Below are 20,809 nucleotides of genomic sequence, written 5' to 3' on the forward strand. Positions count from 1 at the left end.
CTTCATTTCAGACCAAAGGATCCATAAATTGTTAACATGGTACAACACCCAAATTATATCAAAGTCGAATTACTTTGTCACGAATGTAAAAATAGCCTGATGTAACAATACGGTGTCAGAACATTTTCATTTTGTAATTTTGTTGTTAGTTGTTTCCTTTTTCTAAACTGAATTGTACATTTCGCAGATGGTACGTCGGTGACATGTCGCGGCAACGCGCAGAGTCGCTGCTCAAAGGGGAAGACAAGGAGGGTTGTTTCGTCGTTCGCAACTCTTCTACCAAGGGCATGTACACCCTGTCTCTTTACACCAAAGTGTAAGTTACATTTTATAATACTAACATCTTTTGACAGTTTTTGTATGATTCTTTAAAGATTCAAAAAAATTTATTGAACATAATAACATGGTTATTTAAAAACAAAAAGTTCGTAAGCAGCTGCATTAGTATAAACTGAGTCGCAGCTGTTTACGCCCACCTCAATACATAGAAGTCATGTTCCACAGTGTTACATAATAGTATAAGTAGAAAAACTTAAACTTAAATTAGGTACATAAATTACCTTGAAAAGAGAGGTACATAAACAGAGCATGTAAGTAAACAAACAGTTTTTATAATCAGTTGGTTTTTAGTAAAATTAGAGAGGCTTGTTAAAGAAAAGTGGCTTTTTACTATAGGTAACGCTACAAATATAAACTTAATAAAATAGGATTGAGATCTCATTTTTGTTTTACATATCCCGCATTCACTTGGAACGTTTAGGACTTGTCTAGAATAGGCGCACTGCTTTATGTTTAACATAAAAAATGTTGGATGTTGTACTGAAGCTATTGCTTGCACCACTATAAGCTAACCACAAAAATGCAGTGCTGCATAAGTTCCACTTGTGGCCACTCTAAGATTATTAATGTAGTAATCAACAGATGACTGATATTTTTCACATGCGTTTATTTATTTTGCCACCAGAAATCACCCACAGACCAAACACTATCACATTAAGCAGAACAGTCGCGGCGAGTTCTACTTGTCGGACAAGCACTGCTGCGCTAACATTCCCGAGCTGATAAACTACCACAAACACAACAGCGGCGGCTTGTGCTCGCGGCTCAAGGCTACGCCCTGCAACCGCCCGGCGCCGCCCACTGCTGGCCTCTCGCACGGTAAGTGCTTCTCTAAGAGTCTAAGGGGCTGTTTCACCATCCAATGATTAGCGTTAACCGAGGGGCGTGCGTGCGTGCGTGCGTGCGTGCGTGCGTGCATGTGTGCGTGCGTGTGTGCGTGTGTGTTTTATGTGTGTGTTGTGTGACTGTGCGTGTGCGTACGAGTGTGTTTGTGAGGCTGTATAGATGGGAACAGGTATTAGCAGGAAAGAAGGGCCTCCGTTTCATTATATAAAGCTAACATACTTCTTCGCTGTCTTTAGATATGGCTCCTACAATTGTTAGAGCCCCCTAACAGACAGTGACTCCTTTGCCCCTAAAGATGCTGATAGATATACAAGAGCATTCGAGCATTTGCCGTTTTAAAAATTTTGAATGAACAGAGCCATGCTTAGACCCAAACATTTAGACAATCATTCTAGGGAACGCTTTAGTAAATGCTCGTCAAAATGTTTATGATTCGTGATAATGTCGGACGGATGCTCGCCGTCACTGCGTTACGATACAGGTCTCTATACACCTGTTAGATATTTTTATATATGGACAATGTAGGTAGTTTGGTGAATACTTACAAATGAAGGTATAAAATTTGGAAGTTGTGAAATTGGAGTAGTGCATTGCGGTTTTCAGGCACCTTATATGTGGAACACCCCTTGTAGTGAGTTATTATAGTGGCGACGAGATAATCTAGGTATTCGCGTGAACAATAGTGTAAAAAACTGAAGTGACAGTGTTAAGTCACAGAATATATAATAGTATAGGTAATAGAATATGTAATAGGGTAATTAAATTTCAATATTCTCTAAATGGTGTTGCAGATGTTTATGGGCAGTTGTGATCTCTTACCATCAGGAATCACATTTGCTCGTTTGCCATCCAATCGTATGTGGTAAAACGTAGCTAGACTTTTTACATAATACAAAGTTTGCTTGAATTAAATAATATCAGGTATAGGACCTTTAGCACAGGTCCGGGCAAAGTGCCGTGAAAATGAAGAGGCCTTTACCCAGCAGTGGGTGGATGTGAGCTGATTTGATTGATTGATTGGACTTTTAATTCTTGTCATGTCCACAGAAAAGGTTCGAGTCTAAATCTATTTTATGTATCGATTATATTTTTCGTACGGGTTTCTTAGTTGCACTATTAGATACACCCGTTATTTGTATTAATTTACAACAAACTGTTTTTCAAATTGCAGACAAATGGGAGATAGATCCTTCGGAGCTGGTCCTGCTTGAGGAGTTGGGCGCAGGGCAGTTCGGGGTGGTGCGGCGCGGCAAGTGGCGCGGCCGCATCGACACCGCCGTAAAGATGATGAAAGAGGGCACCATGTCCGAAGACGACTTCATTGAGGAGGCCAAAGTCATGACGTGAGTAGAGTAGCTGGCTAGTATGTCAACTCTTGCATGCCAGTACAGCATTCTCAGTGGTGACTGAGGCATGGTTACTTAGGTACTTTGACCTAAAAAAAATGCTTAGATCCAACAGAGAAACTCCTGGAGTCTAGAAAGTTTTACATGTACGTGCTAGCCGTGTTCAGTCAGGTCGTGTACTTTGCCAGGTCGGGCTGCGCTATTGGCATCTCCGTTGCTCCCGCTCGAAAAATTATGCATTTATTTTGCTCACTAAAATATTTCCGCGAATAAGTCAAGTGAAGTGATAACTTGCGCGTAAGAGTAAGACTGAATTTTGCTACCTTTTTACATCATGGATACAGTCTTTCTCTTCTGTACACGCTTGAACTCTTGTTAACTGAACCTTCGTTTCGACGTAGTCACTTCGACATTTGCGTTTGCCAGACACGTACGTACATAAACTTGGCTATCGTGTCAACTTTTTATTTTTTATAAACAAGGGGCTCTTAATGCGTGGCGGTCCGTTATTGCTATGGTTATCCGATTCAAATGCCTAGTGGACGTTCTATTCTAGTAAGCTGCAGCATCAGAACTTGGTGCAGTTGTACGGCGTGTGTTCGAAGCACCGTCCCATCTACATAGTGACGGAGTACATGCGACACGGCTCTCTGTTCAACTACCTGCGCCGCACCGCCGCCGAGCAACTGCCGCCCGCTGTCCTACTCGATATGTGTATACAGGTACCAGATAAACACTAGTGCACGCCACAACTACTTTACATGGAGACTATAACTTTACGAGCTTGTGTGTGATACTCGGTTGAACCCTGTCGCAGTCAGCATGTGCCGCACTTATAAAAAAAAACTTGATAATAAGGACAGCAGAGGTTCCCTGCGACAGAGTTCCACCGAGTGCTACATACGAATTTGTCGTAGTCAGCATTCAGTATTCAGTATTTATTTATTGCAACACCTTTTACAAAAAATTATAAAAAATGATGCCCTGTTGGGGCGTGGCAATTTTAAAATTAATTACATTAATTAACTTATACATAACATATTATGCTATTTTAACCTCATGTAATTTTTAGGAAGAGGTTTAAGGAACACTTATAAATGAACTTTATGTAAGGTATCTAAATAAACTATACATTTATCTAGAAATAACATAAACTTAGAACTTATGTGGTATCACAGAATGAATAGATAATAATAGGACAAGTAATACCTAGTGCAATGAGATCATCTTTAATTACAATAATAATAACAGGATAACTATTTTTCTTTTGCCTCACTTCTCAAAAAAAACTTGCTAAAGAGAGCAGAGGTTCCCAGCGACAGGGTTCCACCGAGTGTCACATGCGAACTTATCGAGGTATAGCTATAATATGCCAACTTAAAAAAAAATATATTTTATGCATAGTATGGGGCGCAACTTTTTTTTCTTCAATTCTACCGAGGCGTTAGGTCGCTTGTACATATGTACAGTCACCAGCACCAATAACTGACACAACAAGCGTGCATAAATATCTGATACGACTCTATTTCTAGGGCCGGAAGGACGTGTCAGATATTAATGCTGGTGACTGTACATATTACACTACTTACTTAACCACAAATGTAATATAAAACAAACAAAGAGGAAAATAATTATTAGCGCAGTAAAACCAGAACAGACAACACACGTTACTGACGCCATTTAATTGATGACGCAAACACATTTTTATTTTTCTAAATTTAAATTTGCTGTTATTGTGTTTCAGGTGTGCAAAGGAATGGCGTACTTAGAAAGACAAAATTACATTCATCGAGACTTAGCTGCAAGAAATTGTTTAGTCGGAGACGAAAACGTAGTAAAGGTGAGTTAAATTTGTTCATATGCTTAGTCTTCAGCATTGTCTGTCACTCAAATGGTATTGTTTATAGATATAGCGCTTTTTTTCGTAGGTGGCAGATTTTGGTCTTGCACGGTACGTCCTAGACGACCAATACACGAGCTCCGGCGGCACCAAGTTCCCCATCAAGTGGGCGCCGCCCGAGGTGCTCAACTATACGCGCTTCTCATCCAAGTCCGATGTATGGGCTTTCGGTGGGTATCTAAATTAACCACACATTATACTGTCGGGTCGGGTAACGGGCACTACAATTTGTCTACCATTGAACTAGTTTATCAATCAATCAATTGCTAACCATCCGCTGCTGGGTAAATGTTTGCATTTTCACACCCCTTTAAAAATATGTACAGTCAACCCCGATTGAGGATTGGCCAGTGTAATCTAAGATTGTAAAATTCCAGTGGCACAGTGCTTAACGACCTGAAGTTGTAGGACTAAACTTCTCATTTGTTCTTTCTTGCTGACAAATAAAATGACGACTTCAATCTTATAGTAAACATGAAACAATCCTTCATTTCAGGTGTTCTAATGTGGGAAGTGTTCACTTGTGGGAAAGTACCGTATGGACGAATGAAGAACTCTGAAGTTGTAGAAATGGTCCAAAGGGGACATTTGCTAGAGAAACCTGCAGGCTGTTTACCTGAAATTTATAACGTGAGTATGCTACTGTTTTTATTCAAGAGTAATTTAAACCAGGCCCTAAGTATCAAATTTCTGATGAGAAAATATTTGAACTATGTAGAAGCTAATAGGCCTGCAGGGTCCCAGTAATGGAATATGCAAATAAGATTAAAAGAATCTGCAGTAAAATTGATACGATCGACCTGTTTAAAAATCACTAATCTTCAACACGTCCACGAACCAGTTCAGAAATCACTTTTTTTTAAATAATGTCCAATCATGTTCAGTGAGACGGATCCGGATAAATCATGTCTTAAATCGATTTGTTTAATCGTTTTATTAAATATGAGTGAATCTCACGGTTATTTCATATTCAAATGTTTCATCTTTCCCAGTAAATGTAAACAATGCATTTGCCCACTGTACTTTTTCTTTGTTTTTTTTTGCACCATTACCGTACTAGATTTAGTTTTATCCTGTTGTTAAGTACTATTATTGATAATACTTAGTGCGTATTCTAGTTAAAATTATCGGAATATGTTTTGGTGAGAATCGGTAAGGAGGTAGATTTATTTTTGAGACAAAAATATTATACTACAGGTATGTAGTATAATATGTACTACAAGTATGTAGTATAATATGTTTTTGTATGATTCTATCATAGTAAAAGAGAACAAGTAGGCTCACTACGAACAAAAGTAAATCGCGCGGCTTAAATGTGTGCGCGCCGGTTGGCGCCGGTACGCACGCACCCGCCGCACGCACACTGATAATTTAAGGAGGATTAAGTTTTCTTAGATGATCACCTTTTATGTTCGCGTATTCGTACTTACGTATTATTTGTATTAGATATAGTTGTAAATTGGTGGCATATAAACAATATAGTTATAGTATAATGTGTAGGTAAACATGAGTAGTATGTATACAGTCGACATCATTCCGGCGAACTTGTAAATAATATTTTTAAATTTAGTATAATAATAATAATATAACGGCATAGAATCTGTCTGGTTTCTCTAGACACAGACATTAGACAATTTTAAGTTAACTTTCGTACTAAAATTATTTGCCGGTAGGTAATTTATCTAAAATAGACGTCGACAACCCTAAGCGTCTGCACTGGAGTAGGCAGTTAAGTCTCCTACTAAAGGGTCGGAGTGGACCTACTTGTTCTCTTTTACTATGATTCTATCTCTGTTGGTTCTCTATAAAAGTAAAAATACAGTAAAATAAATAAAACTAGATCTGACAAATAATATTTGTCTAATATAAAGAACTTGCAAAGTATAGTATGACACAGACACTTGGTCGATGTAATGTTTATGTAACTTGCATGATTTTTCTTCCAACTCTAAACTGGGCTTAAAATTCTAACTTTTATATAAAAAAAATTACATGTCAAAAATTTGCTTGTCTTCCGACACACGTTAGGCTGCGTTTCCACCAAAGATGTGTGAGGATGTGCTGCGAGGAATGTATTTTTCATGAACCAATAGAACCGCTTCATTTATGTATCCTAGCACAGCACATCTCTGGTGGAAACAGCTGAGCGGAGCGAGGCTAGGCAAATGAAGCGTTTCTATCGGTTCATGAAAAACATTCTTCGCAACACATCCTCGCCCATCTCTGGTGGAAACGGATTCTTACACTATTCTTGCGCTACTACACTGGAGCATCAGTGGCCAGCATTAATCGTCAATCACGTTTAGGTGATGCGAGCGTGCTGGCGTCAGACGCCTGAGGAGCGGCCGTCGTTCCGCGGGCTCAAGGAAGAGCTGGCCGTGGTCGCGCAGGGCGTGCTGACCGATTGACTGCGTCTGCTGCTCACGCTGCTGCGGCCCGCGCCGCCTGCCGCCACGCTGCCGCGCGCGCGCCGCGCCCACGCCGCCTCCCCCGTATAACATACGACCCCCGTACCACCCCGCTATCTAAGGGCAGCCACATAGGTGCACTCGGAATTCCGTAAACACATCACACACGTACGTTTATTTCAATTCTGAACGCACAGGCTACCATACGGAATTCCGAATCAGAGAAAACTTCGAACGGAAAATTACTGTTTGTATGTGGTAGGTCTATAAATTTGTATGGATTTACTGCATTCAAAATCGGAATTCCGATTGTATGTGGCCGCCCTAACTGCCACGTTTTGATGTCCGCGGCACGTAAGCTGATTGTTTTCTGCGCATGTGATAGTCGCGCACGCCAATCAGCTCTTAGTGTGATTTTACAGTGACGCTTACCCAGCGCGGTTGGAAAGTGCGGCCCGTAAAACTATGTAAACGATCAAACGAAACGAACGTTGAACTATGAAACAATCCAAGAGACACAAAGCTCGTGCCCCGCGAGGCTTATCATCCGCGCTGGCGAAAGCGTTACCGTAAAACCATCTTTACGCCTGTCACGTGAACCCTACGATACCTTATTTTGTATTTATGCGCATTATCAATCCGATCTAGTTTTGAGTTTCTCCTCGTGGATCCCAACTTAACTGTTAAGTACAAATCAATAGTTAAAGATAATTCTCCAATCCACTATATATTTTTTTAGCAATAGAAATGAAGTAAACAATCTTCAAGCGTTTTTCAATAAAACACAGTTAATATTGGGACATATGGAACTATAACAATATGAATGACCAATGTATTATTCCATTGTTACTTGCTGTTCTTAATTTATAAATGTAATTTTCAGTAAAAAGAGATCTAATTTGTTTATCTTAATAACTTGCTAAAAAAATGAAGTATATAGATATGAAGTGTAATCGTTTTAAGAATTAATAATTTTAAATATCTGAAATAATTTCCATAACTACAAAATTGGTGATTTTCATCTCGTTCTGATCCATTGAATCTATTAGAAAAAGTTGGGATCCATGTGGCTACACTAGCCTTTTATTCAGAACCCGAGCTGTACCCGTAATCCTTAATCGTGGAGCCAGGCCCTTATGTGCTTTCAACCTAGTCCATTACTTATTTCACGCGTTTTAGTGATCGGTTGGGCGCCTGCAAAAATTGTGATAAAGGTGAATGTTCAAAGTTTCTTGACGTGACTTGGTTATAGCCGGTAACGAAGTGAATCAGCTCGTCAAAAACTAAATTCAATCTGTCTCATTGACTCGCGATAGATAAGAGAACTAAGGCAGAGACCAAATGTGTGGCGTTTTTATAGAGTCATTACTTTGTGCACATTGTGGTATAAAATTAAGAGCTGATAATGCCAGTATTTTGTTTTAATATTATGAAATAAGGTTTTTTTCTTTCTCGCTGATAGTTCGCTTCTTAATTTCTGACGTTGACGAAATGATAGAAACTGATGTGATGTGTCTGCCCGGCCATCTAATGAAGCGGTTGTCCTGTTTTTGGCGGATTACTTGCAGTAGTTCCTTTAGTTACTTTCTTTTCATACTTTAATGCTCCTTTTTTGTACTGCCAAAGGAACTACTGCGAATAATCCTTCTTGGCATTTAGATCGTAATGTCTTAATTCATGAAATAGATCAACGATCCACAAAGTGAATTTTTTGAGCAGTGCGTTTAAGGTCTAAACGGCTTACATTGCAGAGCTTGTAGAAATTTATATTTGCCCTAGCAAAGAATTTTGTATTACTTGAGATTGTAGCGGTAGCGGAAAAAAAGGAGAGAAATATTTCAACCATCGCCTCGGCGTTTATACCACGTATACCGGCTTTTACAATTAAAGTCAAAAATCAGTTTAGGTTATAACAAGCACTTATGAGCTTCAAAAAATCTACCACCGGTTCGAAAAACTTCTGTTGAGAACCCGGCAAGAAACTGTCTTAAATTAGTAATTAAGGGCTTCAGTTAACCAGGCAGGCGGTTGTATCAGTCAGACCGATTGCGTCTGCTAAATACATTTTTGCGTTAGGTAATTTACTTACATTGCAGAATATGTTCATTTTTGTAGTTAAAAAAATATGAAATCGTAATTTGTATGAAACTAAATGAAAACCCAACTCATGTAAGATAAATTATAGCAATAGCTTGTGTAGTGTACTTAGAGTCAAGATAGATGAGATAGATTTGACAGCGAATCTTGACAATAACGTGAAATCGAATAAAACGGAATTGAAAAACTCAAAAGGAATTGACGATTTTATTAAATTTTAAACAGCAGAAACTACAAGCTCACTAGCGCCGTCCACGTCCACGTCCACTGCCAACCCAACGCTTTTGACATGCCGTGTGTTAGCAAATCAATTAAGTATATAGCCCGTACGCTATTTCAGCTGTAGTTTATACTCATTTAAATTAATACGTTCATATCATATCATTATCCATTAAAGTTTTACTGTAAATAAAAAGACTACACATATTTAAGTTAGTTTCTAGATAGGTATAGTGTCATTTTTGTACATGTAGTCATTCCTTTACGCGTAAAGCAGTATTTATGTATATCTTAGTGTTGTCATATTGTTCCACATGTCATTTAACTTTTAAGGAAGTGAATAGTTTATTGTGATCATTTTGTGTACCTATCAGTATCAGATATAGTGATACGTAGAAGATGCGTTCCGAAAGTGGTACAGTCTAAACCCTATAGTCATTGGAGATGACACACAAGTTGCAGTCTATAGTAATTTCTTGTAATGGAAAATAACCGACTTAGCATTACGCTGAAAATATTGCATGTAACAAGCGTTACTTACTTGCCCGGAATTAGAGAGCAAATAATTATTTGCTCTCTAATTCCGGGCAAGTAAGTACTTGCTTTCATAAATATTAGATGTCTTTGGAAAAAAATAACCAAATATATCATTTCAAGACAATTATTGTTTGTGTCCCCTAAAATAATAGGTATTGCTGGTGTTTTTTTTTGTTTATTCAATTCTAGTTTTGAAAAAAAAATCTAGGATCAATTTTCATTTCGTATATGTAGAAGCCACTAATTCAATTCTTATCTATTTGAGTTGGAATGCATTACTATCATAAGTTAAATCAAAAATATAATTTTGTAGTTAGCAAAACTTTAATTTGACATTATAATTTTGTAAATATTTTTTTAATACTTCTCTGCAGCAAATAGTGTCACAAAACATTCCAATGTGTGTTGTGTTGAAAGTTATTTTTGAAAATTCCTTTAGAAAATAACTAGCTAGTCATATTCAGCGTAAAGGACATACATAAAAATAATGTGATAACATTTTGTTTGAAATATTCTTTACCGTGTGATGCGGCTTTTAACTTTTTAATGAATGCTTCAGCATACTAACTAAAAGGCTTATGTCTTGTTCCACCTTGAACAATGTGCCAATGTTAGTGTTACATTTATTACTTTTAGGAAAAGAATACAAAATACAGGTACTTGTGAGACTAAATATTTGATATGAATATTATCGTCAACTTCAGTTTTGTTGTTTATGGTATATCACCAATAATTTGTCGCCGGTTATTATTAGATGCGTTGAAATTGTATCATAAAATACTTGATACATTCCGACGCTTGTAATCATTGCGTCTATAAATTTATTTGGCTATACATAATTTTATCGATATGCGTTCGCAATACGTATGATGATTGATGAACGACATCCTTTGCCTACTATTTTCGCATAAAAAATCACTAATTCTTGTATACAGACGTTGTGGTAAGGTAAAAGGCCAAATCCAACAGATGACATTCTATTGCTAATGATATAAAATTAAAGATTGCAACTGTTGAGGCAATTGACGAGCAGTCGTACCTTTACCTTATATGATGTATAGAGCAGCCATGTGTTTTATAGACCTCATGAGAGATATATTCATATCAGTAAATTTTTTTTTTTTAGGTTTTCCTATTGGATGTTTATAAGTTTAACGTCTATTTACCTGCAACAGGAATCTTTTCGAAGACTTCAGTTCTATCTAATAAATAACATGTCCTCCATTCCATGTGATTTTACTAAAGGACGGGAGTATTCGCCAAGTGGATAAGTCCATGTAGTGGTAACTCGCTTCAGATTGTACAGTAATTAATTTGTATAACTGTTTTGTAATACTATTAAGACAAGTAAAAATATTGTAATCAGATACAAATTGTTTTTCTTATTTATCTCTCATAGAACAGGTCCCCGCTTTACAACTGAATAAGATTTAAATACTTGAGTGTTTTGAGGAAACGCTGTATAAAAAGTACGAAGTACCTATTTAACTTTTTAGCTTTTCGTGTCTGCCTATCGCCATGTACGGATGGAATTAAGTTGAGTGTGAATACTTAGTAGTATTTGCCGTATGCTCCGAAATGACCGAATTGTAATGTATGGATTTTCACATTGAAAGAGATTGTTAGTTTGATTTACGAACCATTAGGTACAGTCGAGTTCACAAACTTTTGAGCAAAAATGTTATGTAAATATCTGAACAGGCTTCTACGCCGTTAACAATCGTGTTCAGATCTTTGCACACAAGTTTATAAACTCGACTGTACCTAGGTATAGTCCAGCAAATATGGTTTGACCATCTGTAATCTTCACTAGATCTTTTTGTCAATATCAAATAAGAGTCCAAGCGAATTACGAAGCGAATAGGAAGTTACCAATTCATATTTCCTAAACTATAATTTCCGTTAACTTCGACAGACGGTTGACACTATTTACCGGCCCGGATAATACCGACTGTCCGTCTGTCTGTCTGTCTGTCCATGGGTAAGCTCAGAGACCGTTAGTACTAGAAAGCTGTAATTTGACATGAATATACATATCAGTCACGCCGACAAAGTGGTACAATGAAAAAAAGTAAAAAAAAATTTTTTGTAGTACCTCCCATAGACGAAAAGTGGGGGTGTTTTTTTTTCTCGACACCCTTTATTGTGGGGTATCGTTAGATAAGTCTTTTAAAACCATTGGGGGGGTTGCTAAGAATTGAATTTTCGTTGAAATCGAGCGTCTCCCCCCCCCCCCTCTTAAATCTAAACTGTTGGTGGAAAATTTACAAGGAAAATTATAGCGGCTAAGATTGCTTGAGAATTATTAGTAGTTTAGGAGTAAATAGCAGCCTAAGGTATAAAATATACCTAAATTTGGAAGATTCAGTAGGTACACAATACGAAATCCTTAGAAAAATATTATTTGAGTTTTTCGTAATGGCTACGGAACCCTATCCAGGGCATGTACGACACGCTCTTGGCCGGTTTTTAACTTCAATTGATTTTGTACCATATTGTAAATTTAGCATCGTTGAATATTTATATACATTTATGTGGTTGCTATAGGTATCCACTATGCCTGGAAAAGGGTTAAAAAAAAGAAACCATTTTCATGCATAATATAAGTTGTCACTCATTGTTAAAGCTCAAATTGACGTGACACACAAGATAAACATAAAAAAACTCACTTCTCTACTAAATATGTATGAATGAAAAACACCAAGGTACTTTAAGGTATTACGTTATAAATTATGAACCGTTTACACTGTTTTACCGCGCATAATTAATTCGCTTAATTCTTGACTATCATTCGAATAGGTAGTATTAGTTAGTGTCTCGGGAAAACTAACTTCATTTGACCTGGTAAATCGCCACTACTTTGAAAAAATCTCGTTTCTAAAAACAATATGTCAACAAAATTGAACCTTGATGTAATGTCCATAAAGTTCACTCTGAAAAATTATCCATTTTGAGCTACGTGTTTTTTTAAAAGTAGTGACGAAATGTTCCCTTATTAAAGTTAACGGAAATCAAATAACACAGTATATATAATGTTTCGCTTCGTGATATCGCGACCGCGTGGGAGAGTATGACGTTAGAGTATTAATAGTAAATATTGTGTTAGATAATAGTGCAACACTCATTATAATTTGCTTTATTAGTAAGTGTAAATAATACATTACTGTTTAAAATTATTATTACGACTAATTAGAACAGATATATTAACAAACTCCAAAGCCAAGTCAAGATGGCACATCCAAAAAACGGTTGACATTTTAAAATTTCAAACCGAAATCATTCGCAGGTACAAGATTATTATTTGGTACAATAAATAATTGTGTTCTACAATCACACCACGAGAATGTTAAGGCCAGTACTTTATATTCGTAGTACAGACGTCAAAAATGTTGTAATTAATAAACCCGATTACCATTACACTCAAATTACGGACTGTGGCAAGTGGCTTAAGAACCCCGTGTTGTGACTGTACAATATAGGTACAAAATGATAGCTTATATTATATCGAACCCAAATAAAATACCAATATTTATTAGGCTAGTCCCTCCTTTCATTCCCTACATTATTATTTCAGACAGTACAAGCGAGAAGGATTATTATTCTCATTGTAACTTTAAGTGATGCAAGTGGTAGTATCCCAAATCATTTATTTCTTGTAGGTTATAGTAGATACTTATCATAGTTATGATACAGTTTTGCCAGGTGGCCAGGACACATGACATACGCATTGTATACCAATGCGGGCTTTTCGACAGGTGAAATATCGCTAGATGGCGTTAGAATCGTGAATTCGTGAGGTCCGTTTGACAATTGCGTCGCGCTCGTGATTGGCTAAATAACTAAATGAGCCAATCGTAAGCAAGAATGAAACGTCAAACGGCCCTCACGATACTAACGCCACCTGGCGATATTTAGCCTGTCGAAAAACCATCATTCTTTTCTACTCTGTGATTGTTTTAAATTATACAGTATTTCTGATTATATATAAGCCCATATTTAAGCGCGCTCTAGTCGGTACACAGTCACAGGTATAACCTTAGTCGTTACCATTCTTTTAACAAACTATTAGTGCAACTTGTACCTAATGTTATTTTGGTTGGACTTTTTAAGGGTCAGCGTGAAGACTGAAACCGTTTTGGTGAGTCGTTAATTCTTTTAACAAACTATTAGAACTTGGCTTTTTAAGTCAGCGTGAAGACTGAAACCGTCTTAGGTTAGATGCGCTGCCGCTTTGGGATTCAGGGGGTCCAGGGTTGGAAAAATGGTCGCCTTTTCAAATGTGAGAGCACAATTACAAGTCGAAAAAATTTACATTATAAATAGCTTTGGGCACATCGTAACATCACAAAGAAGTGTAGGTACCTACTATACAAAACAGGGTATTTTTTAAAATTACAGGCGTTTATACGACCCTTAGTATGTAGCGTCATTGACTCAGGTTTACTAATTTAATATAAAGCTACAATATGTGGCACAATACAACATGTGTTTTACTGCCACTATTATGCTCTGTATTTAGTTAAAACATACCCTGTCGTTAGGATTAGAGAATATCAGCATCCTACCTAACCAATACATATACTCACTTTAAAAAATATAAGTGCTTCTTAGGGTTCCGGAGCCAAAATGGCAAAAACGGAACCCTTATAGTTTCGCCAAGTCCGTCTGTCTGTCTGTCCGTCCGTATGTCACAGACATTTTACTCGAAAACTACCAGATGTATATCAATGAAATTTGGAGTACAGGTGTCTTGTCAAAGCCGCTATTTAGTTTTGTAGTTAAATTACAAAAAAAAATATTTATATCGAGGGCACTCCATATACGTAACAGAAATTGAAAAAAAAAAAAATTTTTAACTCGCATCAACGCGTGGCACATAGTTCGACAGCTCTTTTGAAAAGATAGTAAGGTTTCTCAAAAACCTTTTTGATTAAGTGAAGATTTCCGGAAATAATCGCTCCCAAAGTAGCAAAAATTGTGCCAACCCTCTATCTTGTAAACTGTTTGTCCAAAAAGTATGCAAAAATATGGAAAGGTAACGCTTAATGCTTGGTTTCAACATGATCGGATATACTGTTTTCGAGTTATTGCCGAAAAACTGCGATTCTCAACAAAAGGACGTAAGTGCCGTAAGTGACGTGACGTTAAGTGTTTTAATTGTGTTATAACGCACATAATATTACTTGATTTTTTTCGTAATGGCTACGGAACCCTATCTTGGGCGTGTCGGACACGCTCTTGGCCGGTTTATTTATTTATTCCATTGATTTACATAAGAAAATGGTTGTCTATAAATTTGCTGTCGGTTAAACATAATCTTTTTTAAAATACTATACTAGAAAAAACTTTGACAGGTTAAAAATGTATATTAATTTACAAGTAAATATAAAACAAGGTTATTTATCCTCCTAACGCTCAAGTCAAATTTTTGATTTATGAACATCAAACTTTGTCATTTATCATAGTTTAATTTAAAATTACAATAAGTCCTTTATAAAGGACTCTGGACTCTGGGCGTTAGGGGTTTATATTACATTTACTTACTTACTCATAGTATGCAAAAGTTAACTGATTCAAAAAAGGCTTAAAACTGAATATAAAGGAAAGTCATAAATAACTATTATTCATAAATCCTATGGTATAGTAATATTTAGTTAACAGCAAATAATTTATTTTAATATAACAAATTGACTTTTTGGTGTTGGTTTGTTTCTTACTTAAATGCTAACAATAACAACAATAATTATGAGACATTTCGTAACCAGTGTCGAACATAAACTGTAAATTATTATAGTATAGACATGTGCTTGACTAGTTGACTAATTAAAATAAGTCTCATTTGTGGTTACTAAGGCCGTCTTTCAGAAAAAAAAACCTAGATTTAGTAGTTAAACCTGGCTTAAGCTTGACAGTTCCATACATTTTAACACTACTAAGCTGAGCTTAACGCTAACTCGAGATTTATGTGTTTCCAGCAAGTAGCCATAAGCCGTGGTGGCTGGTAATTTTACCACGAGCTTTGCGGTGAAGGAAAAACATCGTGAGGAAACCTGGACAAAGCTGCGAAGCAATTCAATGGTGCGTGTGAAGTTCCCAATCCGCACTGGGCCCGCGTGGATACTACGGCCCAAGCCCTCTTGTTCTGAGAGGAGGCCTGTGCCCAGCAGTGGGACGTATATAGGCTGGGATGATGATATGGTCAGTATTATAGAAAATTAACTTGATTTTATGCCAATTTATGAATTTTTGGCAACAAAAACAGTCAATCTTTTAGCCGCTAACAAAAACAAAAGCTACATATCTAGCAGCAGACATGTAAACAGATTAAATACGTCATGACAAAGCAAAACAGTCTACACAATGTTCTTCTTGATTTCCGGTAACTTCGATATACTTACAGTTAATTTAAGAGAATACATGGTAATTAAATTAACTTTTTTTAAATATATTTTTTTTTATACAATACCTATAACTTCAGAGGTGACCCCCGTTCTGGGTCGTACGTGGTCCAGCGGATCTCATCGGCCATACAACAGGGCAACGCCGCTGGGCTCATGGGTACGTTTGGGCCAAGTACGATGCGAAGGGGTATTGATTAGTTTGACATTGTTTAGTTTAATTTAATTGGTATAATTAACTTCACAGTCGTTGTTAAAGGTCAAATTTAAAAATTCATAAACTTGAGGAGATAAGAGAGACATCAATAACTCGCTCTTTTAACCTTGTGTAGACGAATACATATGTGTGAATTAAAAGCACTAGTTACTTACGGATTTTAAAAACATTTACTCTGTTTTACTGTGCATAATATATTACCTTAATTCTTGATTATCATTCAAATAGTAGGTAAGAGTTAAGCCACAGAGCATAGTTAATCTGGCTCTGTGTATATATGAAGTGAAGTAAGCATCAATAATATATCGTTAGGAATCATGAATAGAAATAAATTTGAATATGGTAGCAATAAATTAGTGACCTGGGTTATGATTGGCAAAAGAACATTATGCTCATGTTAAAATACATGCATAAATTATAATTCACAGTAGACCTTACACACTATCAAAATAATCTAAGATTTATTATTTAAGCTTAACCTTAAGTATCTTAATTATGTATCAAGTCCTGTATAATGCCTTGTCGTTATTTAGGTCAATCAACTTTTTAATGTAGTTTGTTGCCATGGTAACATCTCCTGAGTTAGCTATTAAAAGTATGATCATTTATGGGGACAAATGTACTAAAAGTTAGGAGTTGGGACTGTTTTAAGGCAATTCCTTTATGGCTCATATCCTAAGCATGCTAAAAGTATGAATTACAAATATTTTTCTAACAAAGTAACATCATCAAAAAGTTGACTGACCCATTTAGCAATATTATCAAATATTTGGCCCAATACTATTTTGGTGGCAGTTACACATCCGTTGGCAAGATGTCTGGTATTAAATATTGACATAAATCCATCTCGGAGCTCACAAACGTTACTTTACTTGAAGTGTTTTCATCCAACCTGTAGATAAGAAAATTTCAATATCTTAAATCAATCTGTATTATTTTTTATCTTATCTTGATGTTTGCTAAGATAATATTCAATCAATTAAAAGTTTTATAGGTCAAACTGGACTACTTTTGTAAATGGTTATTATAATAATTCACCAGGTGAATGCAAAAGTGGCGCAAGTCAAAATATAAAAATAAGTAATAATGGACTGTAATAATTGGATTGTAAAAGTTCATTAGTTTATTGTTTTTACTACTTTTGATCTAGATGAATGATATATATGTATAAAAGTATAAAGTTTTAAAAGTCAAATAAAATAATGGAAAATTTTAAACAGGATATGATGAATTAGCCTCGAGATTTATTAACATTAATTAATTAAAACTCTACATGCGGCAGTTGGCAGTTTATATTAGTAACTACATACCATCCTTTAATGACAGTCCAGCAACCTGAGAAGAATGTTGGTGCATTGATAATCAAACAAACACCGAGGCGCTCAGGATAGTGTCTGCTGAGGAGCCAGATGAGGTTTTTCAGCACTTGGTAGTCCATGCATGATAGGGTGAACCCATTCAGGTCAAACACTATGCACAGGTTATCAACCACTTCTTCAAAACATCTTTTACTAGCATCTTCCTGAAAAACAATGCACTATCATGAGGCAAGCAAAATTTTTCTTAGTGAAAGCTATTGGTTCATTTTCAGCCAGGGCTGGATTTATATCATGATTTAATCAATGCTATTCTGAAATCTATGCAAGCAAAATTTTTCAAGTGAAAGCTTATGAAAGTAATTTTCAGCCAGGGCTGGATTTATATCATGATTTAATCAATGATTTTTATTGAAAAAATCTATTCTGAAATCTATTTCTCATACAAACCAAAAACTTAAAGTTTAAATGAAAGATAAATTATGTATGTACTCGTAAAACTCTAAATAAACAAATAAAAAGGTCTCGACCCTGAATACAACTTTGTTCCATTCGGGGTTGAGACCTTAGGTCCGTGGGGGCCCAGCGCAAAAAATATCTTTAAAGAATTATCCAAACATCTCTCGGATACCACAGGGGACCGTAGAGCTGGCAGCTTCCTCACACAACATATCAGCATTGCTATACAGCGAGGAAATGCTGCCAGCATCTTTGGGTCCATGCCGCAGGGGGATACTTTTCCAAATTTCTTTTAGTTTTTAGTTTATTTTACTTTTATTAATATTTTTAAATTTGTCTTATTTTAATTTTTTTTATGGCTTTCACCCTTGCTTTTTTATTTTAATTTTATTACTGTGTTCCATGCTCGTAAAAATACATGTTACAATAATCACATTGTGTTAGAATTATTATAATACTAGCTTTTGGCCCTACGCTTTTTGGCTACGTACGCGTGGAATTCGGTTATCGCGCGCTGTTCCCTCGGGAATTGTGCATTTTTCCAGGGTAAAAAGTAGCCTATGTCACTCTCTGACCCATAAACTATCTCTATGCCAAAAATCACGTCGATCCGTCGCTCCGTTTCGACGTGAAAGATGGACAAACATACACATACAGACACACACACACTTTCGCATTTATAATATTAGTATAGTAATAATAGTAATAGTATGGATGGATTTATATAGAAACACCAACTTTCTAGCTTTTTCCGTTCGTAATCTGTTCCTGACTTGAATTTGTACAAATCCAAAGGTGGAAGACTCTTTCCACTGATGCTGACAATGCGATTGCCCCAAATAACTGTCTCAAAACTGGGCATAATGTATTTTGTTTTGCGTATCTTCATATTTATTCGTGATCGTAATTCGTAATCGAAAAAATCACGATTTTTTGAAAAAAAAAAATATTGTTATTTGATTTTTTTCAACCCTGGTTTCAGCTATTTTGGGGCTTAAAATCAACCTAAGCTTCAACCAACTTGTGAATTGTTGGGAATCATTTGGTTTCCTTGTTCTTTTAGTTAGTTTAGTTGACATTAACAGCGAGACTAGGTTTGTTTCTAAGTAGAGATGCTGTTTTTTTCCAATGTCATGGTAATCAGGCATGGTCAAGGAGTTTAATTCATTGGCCACCATGGAACCATTTCACAGTAAACGTTATAGTGACATCGCATTAATTAACAAGGAAAGTCGTAATGACTTTTTCCTTTGAAAAGGTTCTATGGTGGCCCATGAATTAAAGTCCTTGACTGTACCTATCTTATCTGAGTAAACCTTCCACCACAAAACAATTAAAATAAATTATTATGATAATTATGCTAATATAATATTGTGAAGGATAAGGATGCACCCAGGAGTCAGGGTAATATACAGCATGTATTTTTGATACTACCTCAAACTGTAACCAGATGAAAACTTAAGTGCTGTGAACCAATATCAAAACAAATTATTAATTTAGAATAAATTATCAGAGCGCAATTAATTTTTGAAATATTTTCGAGCAGCAATGTAACACATACAATAATTTGATATGAGAGGAAGGGTTCTGTGACAGCTGTCACATCAATAAGTGCGACGTTTTGAATAAAAACAAAGTAGTATTGCGTAGCGATACATTGTGTGCTAATTAATTTTGTAAGGAAAATAATGTCTAAATTTTTTACTAAAACATAATAAAATGTGATTATTAGGGCCTTCACTAACTGCCCTTAAAGTTTGAGGTAGTATCAAAAATACATGCTGTACATAGTTATTATATTACCAGACAGTAAACTATAAACTTGGTGAGATCATCAATGTTGCGATCATTAGAACTGTGGTTCTTTGCAGGAATGTAAACGATGGGACGCCCAATAATATCTCGGTGCTTCAAAACTCTTGACTTATCCTTGTACTTCTCTATTAGTTCAGTATCCTTATGCAATTCAGTTACTCCATATTCTGCGCGCCATTTGTTGGTTTTAATGATAGCCTGAAACATTTATTGATATTCACATATGAAAGTGATAGATTGTTATCACTGTATTGTAAGAAATAAAGAGTTTAGTGAATTCGTAAACAAGTGCAAACATTAGAGAAGATAATTGTTAAATATGGGTTACCTGAAATGCATTATCGACGGTTTTGAAGGCTCGTAAATATCTTCGTAAAGAGAAGTCATTGTGGTACTGTGCTGGATCGGCGCTTGCTATTATATTCATTCGTTCCTTTAGTTGCTTCAAATCATCTTCGTTTACAGGCCTCGGTTCTTCTGCCATCGTGGTCGCAGTAAAATCAAATTAGATTCAAAGAAAAGCGGATTTGGTTTGTTGTTAAATAGTTTTGTAATATATTTGTAAATTAATAATCAATAAATTTAAATATTTTACGAAAACATCTCATTTACACCTAAAGTCAAAACACGTAACATAGATAAGATAAGATTTGGACTTATCTACTGTCACTGTCAAAATTACTGAAGAAACCATAGACAATCATTGATCGCGCGCTGTGCTCTAAAGGTGCGGCCACATGCAAGTCGCTCGACGCTCGTTTTCAGCGTCAACTTGACATATAGCGATAAAGCTGAAAATGTTAAGCTTTATTGCTGAAAACAAAAAAAAACCCTTTAACACTTTGTTTTTTCATTCACTCCAATTTATTTTATTTGTACCGCTGCCGCGACTGCTACTAAATGAGATTAAGA

At 36.1% G+C, this 20,809-nt stretch overlaps 2 protein-coding genes across 5 annotated transcripts in view; one reads left to right on the forward strand and one right to left on the reverse strand.

Moving 5' to 3' along the window:
* The window catches only part of Btk (tyrosine-protein kinase Btk29A), a 39,217-nt gene extending 29,498 nt beyond the window's left edge, over positions 1-9,719 (forward strand). For all 4 annotated transcript variants that reach the window (XM_074109320.1, XM_074109330.1, XM_074109348.1 and 1 more), the window contains 8 exons: positions 188-316; positions 965-1,158; positions 2,357-2,528; positions 3,088-3,253; positions 4,276-4,371; positions 4,460-4,601; positions 4,928-5,061; positions 6,738-9,719. In XM_074109320.1, coding sequence (XP_073965421.1) covers positions 188-316; positions 965-1,158; positions 2,357-2,528; positions 3,088-3,253; positions 4,276-4,371; positions 4,460-4,601; positions 4,928-5,061; positions 6,738-6,839 — 1,135 coding nt within the window. In that variant the 3' untranslated portion in view covers positions 6,840-9,719. The remainder of the gene's footprint in view (positions 1-187; positions 317-964; positions 1,159-2,356; positions 2,529-3,087; positions 3,254-4,275; positions 4,372-4,459; positions 4,602-4,927; positions 5,062-6,737) is intronic.
* A 6,469-nt stretch (positions 9,720-16,188) lies between these two features.
* On the reverse strand, positions 16,189-20,547 carry LOC141443936 (uncharacterized). The gene is made up of 4 exons (XM_074109360.1): positions 20,226-20,547; positions 19,886-20,095; positions 17,618-17,829; positions 16,189-17,199 (listed from the first exon to the last, which is right to left on the reverse strand). Exons 1-4 carry the CDS (start codon positions 20,379-20,381, stop codon positions 17,103-17,105), a joined length of 675 nt encoding a protein of 224 aa, XP_073965461.1. The 5' UTR covers positions 20,382-20,547; the 3' UTR covers positions 16,189-17,102.
* Between the last annotated feature and the right edge of the window lie 262 nt (positions 20,548-20,809).

Source organism: Choristoneura fumiferana, chromosome 2 (genome assembly GCF_025370935.1).
Source record: "Choristoneura fumiferana chromosome 2, NRCan_CFum_1, whole genome shotgun sequence".
Lineage (NCBI taxonomy): Eukaryota > Metazoa > Arthropoda > Insecta > Lepidoptera > Tortricidae > Choristoneura > Choristoneura fumiferana.

Bases quoted from the DNA above. Each gene is read 5' to 3' on its own strand.
- LOC141443936 (XM_074109360.1), bottom strand. From the start codon at position 20,381: ATGGCAGAAGAACCGAGGCCTGTAAACGAAGATGATTTGAAGCAACTA. The intron at 20,096-20,225 runs GTAACCCATATT...TAAATGTTTCAG, and splicing joins CCGTCGATAATGCATTTCAG to GCTATCATTAAAACCAACAA. The intron at 17,200-17,617 runs GTATGTAGTTAC...TCTTATCTACAG, and splicing joins TGGACTGTCATTAAAGGATG to GTTGGATGAAAACACTTCAA.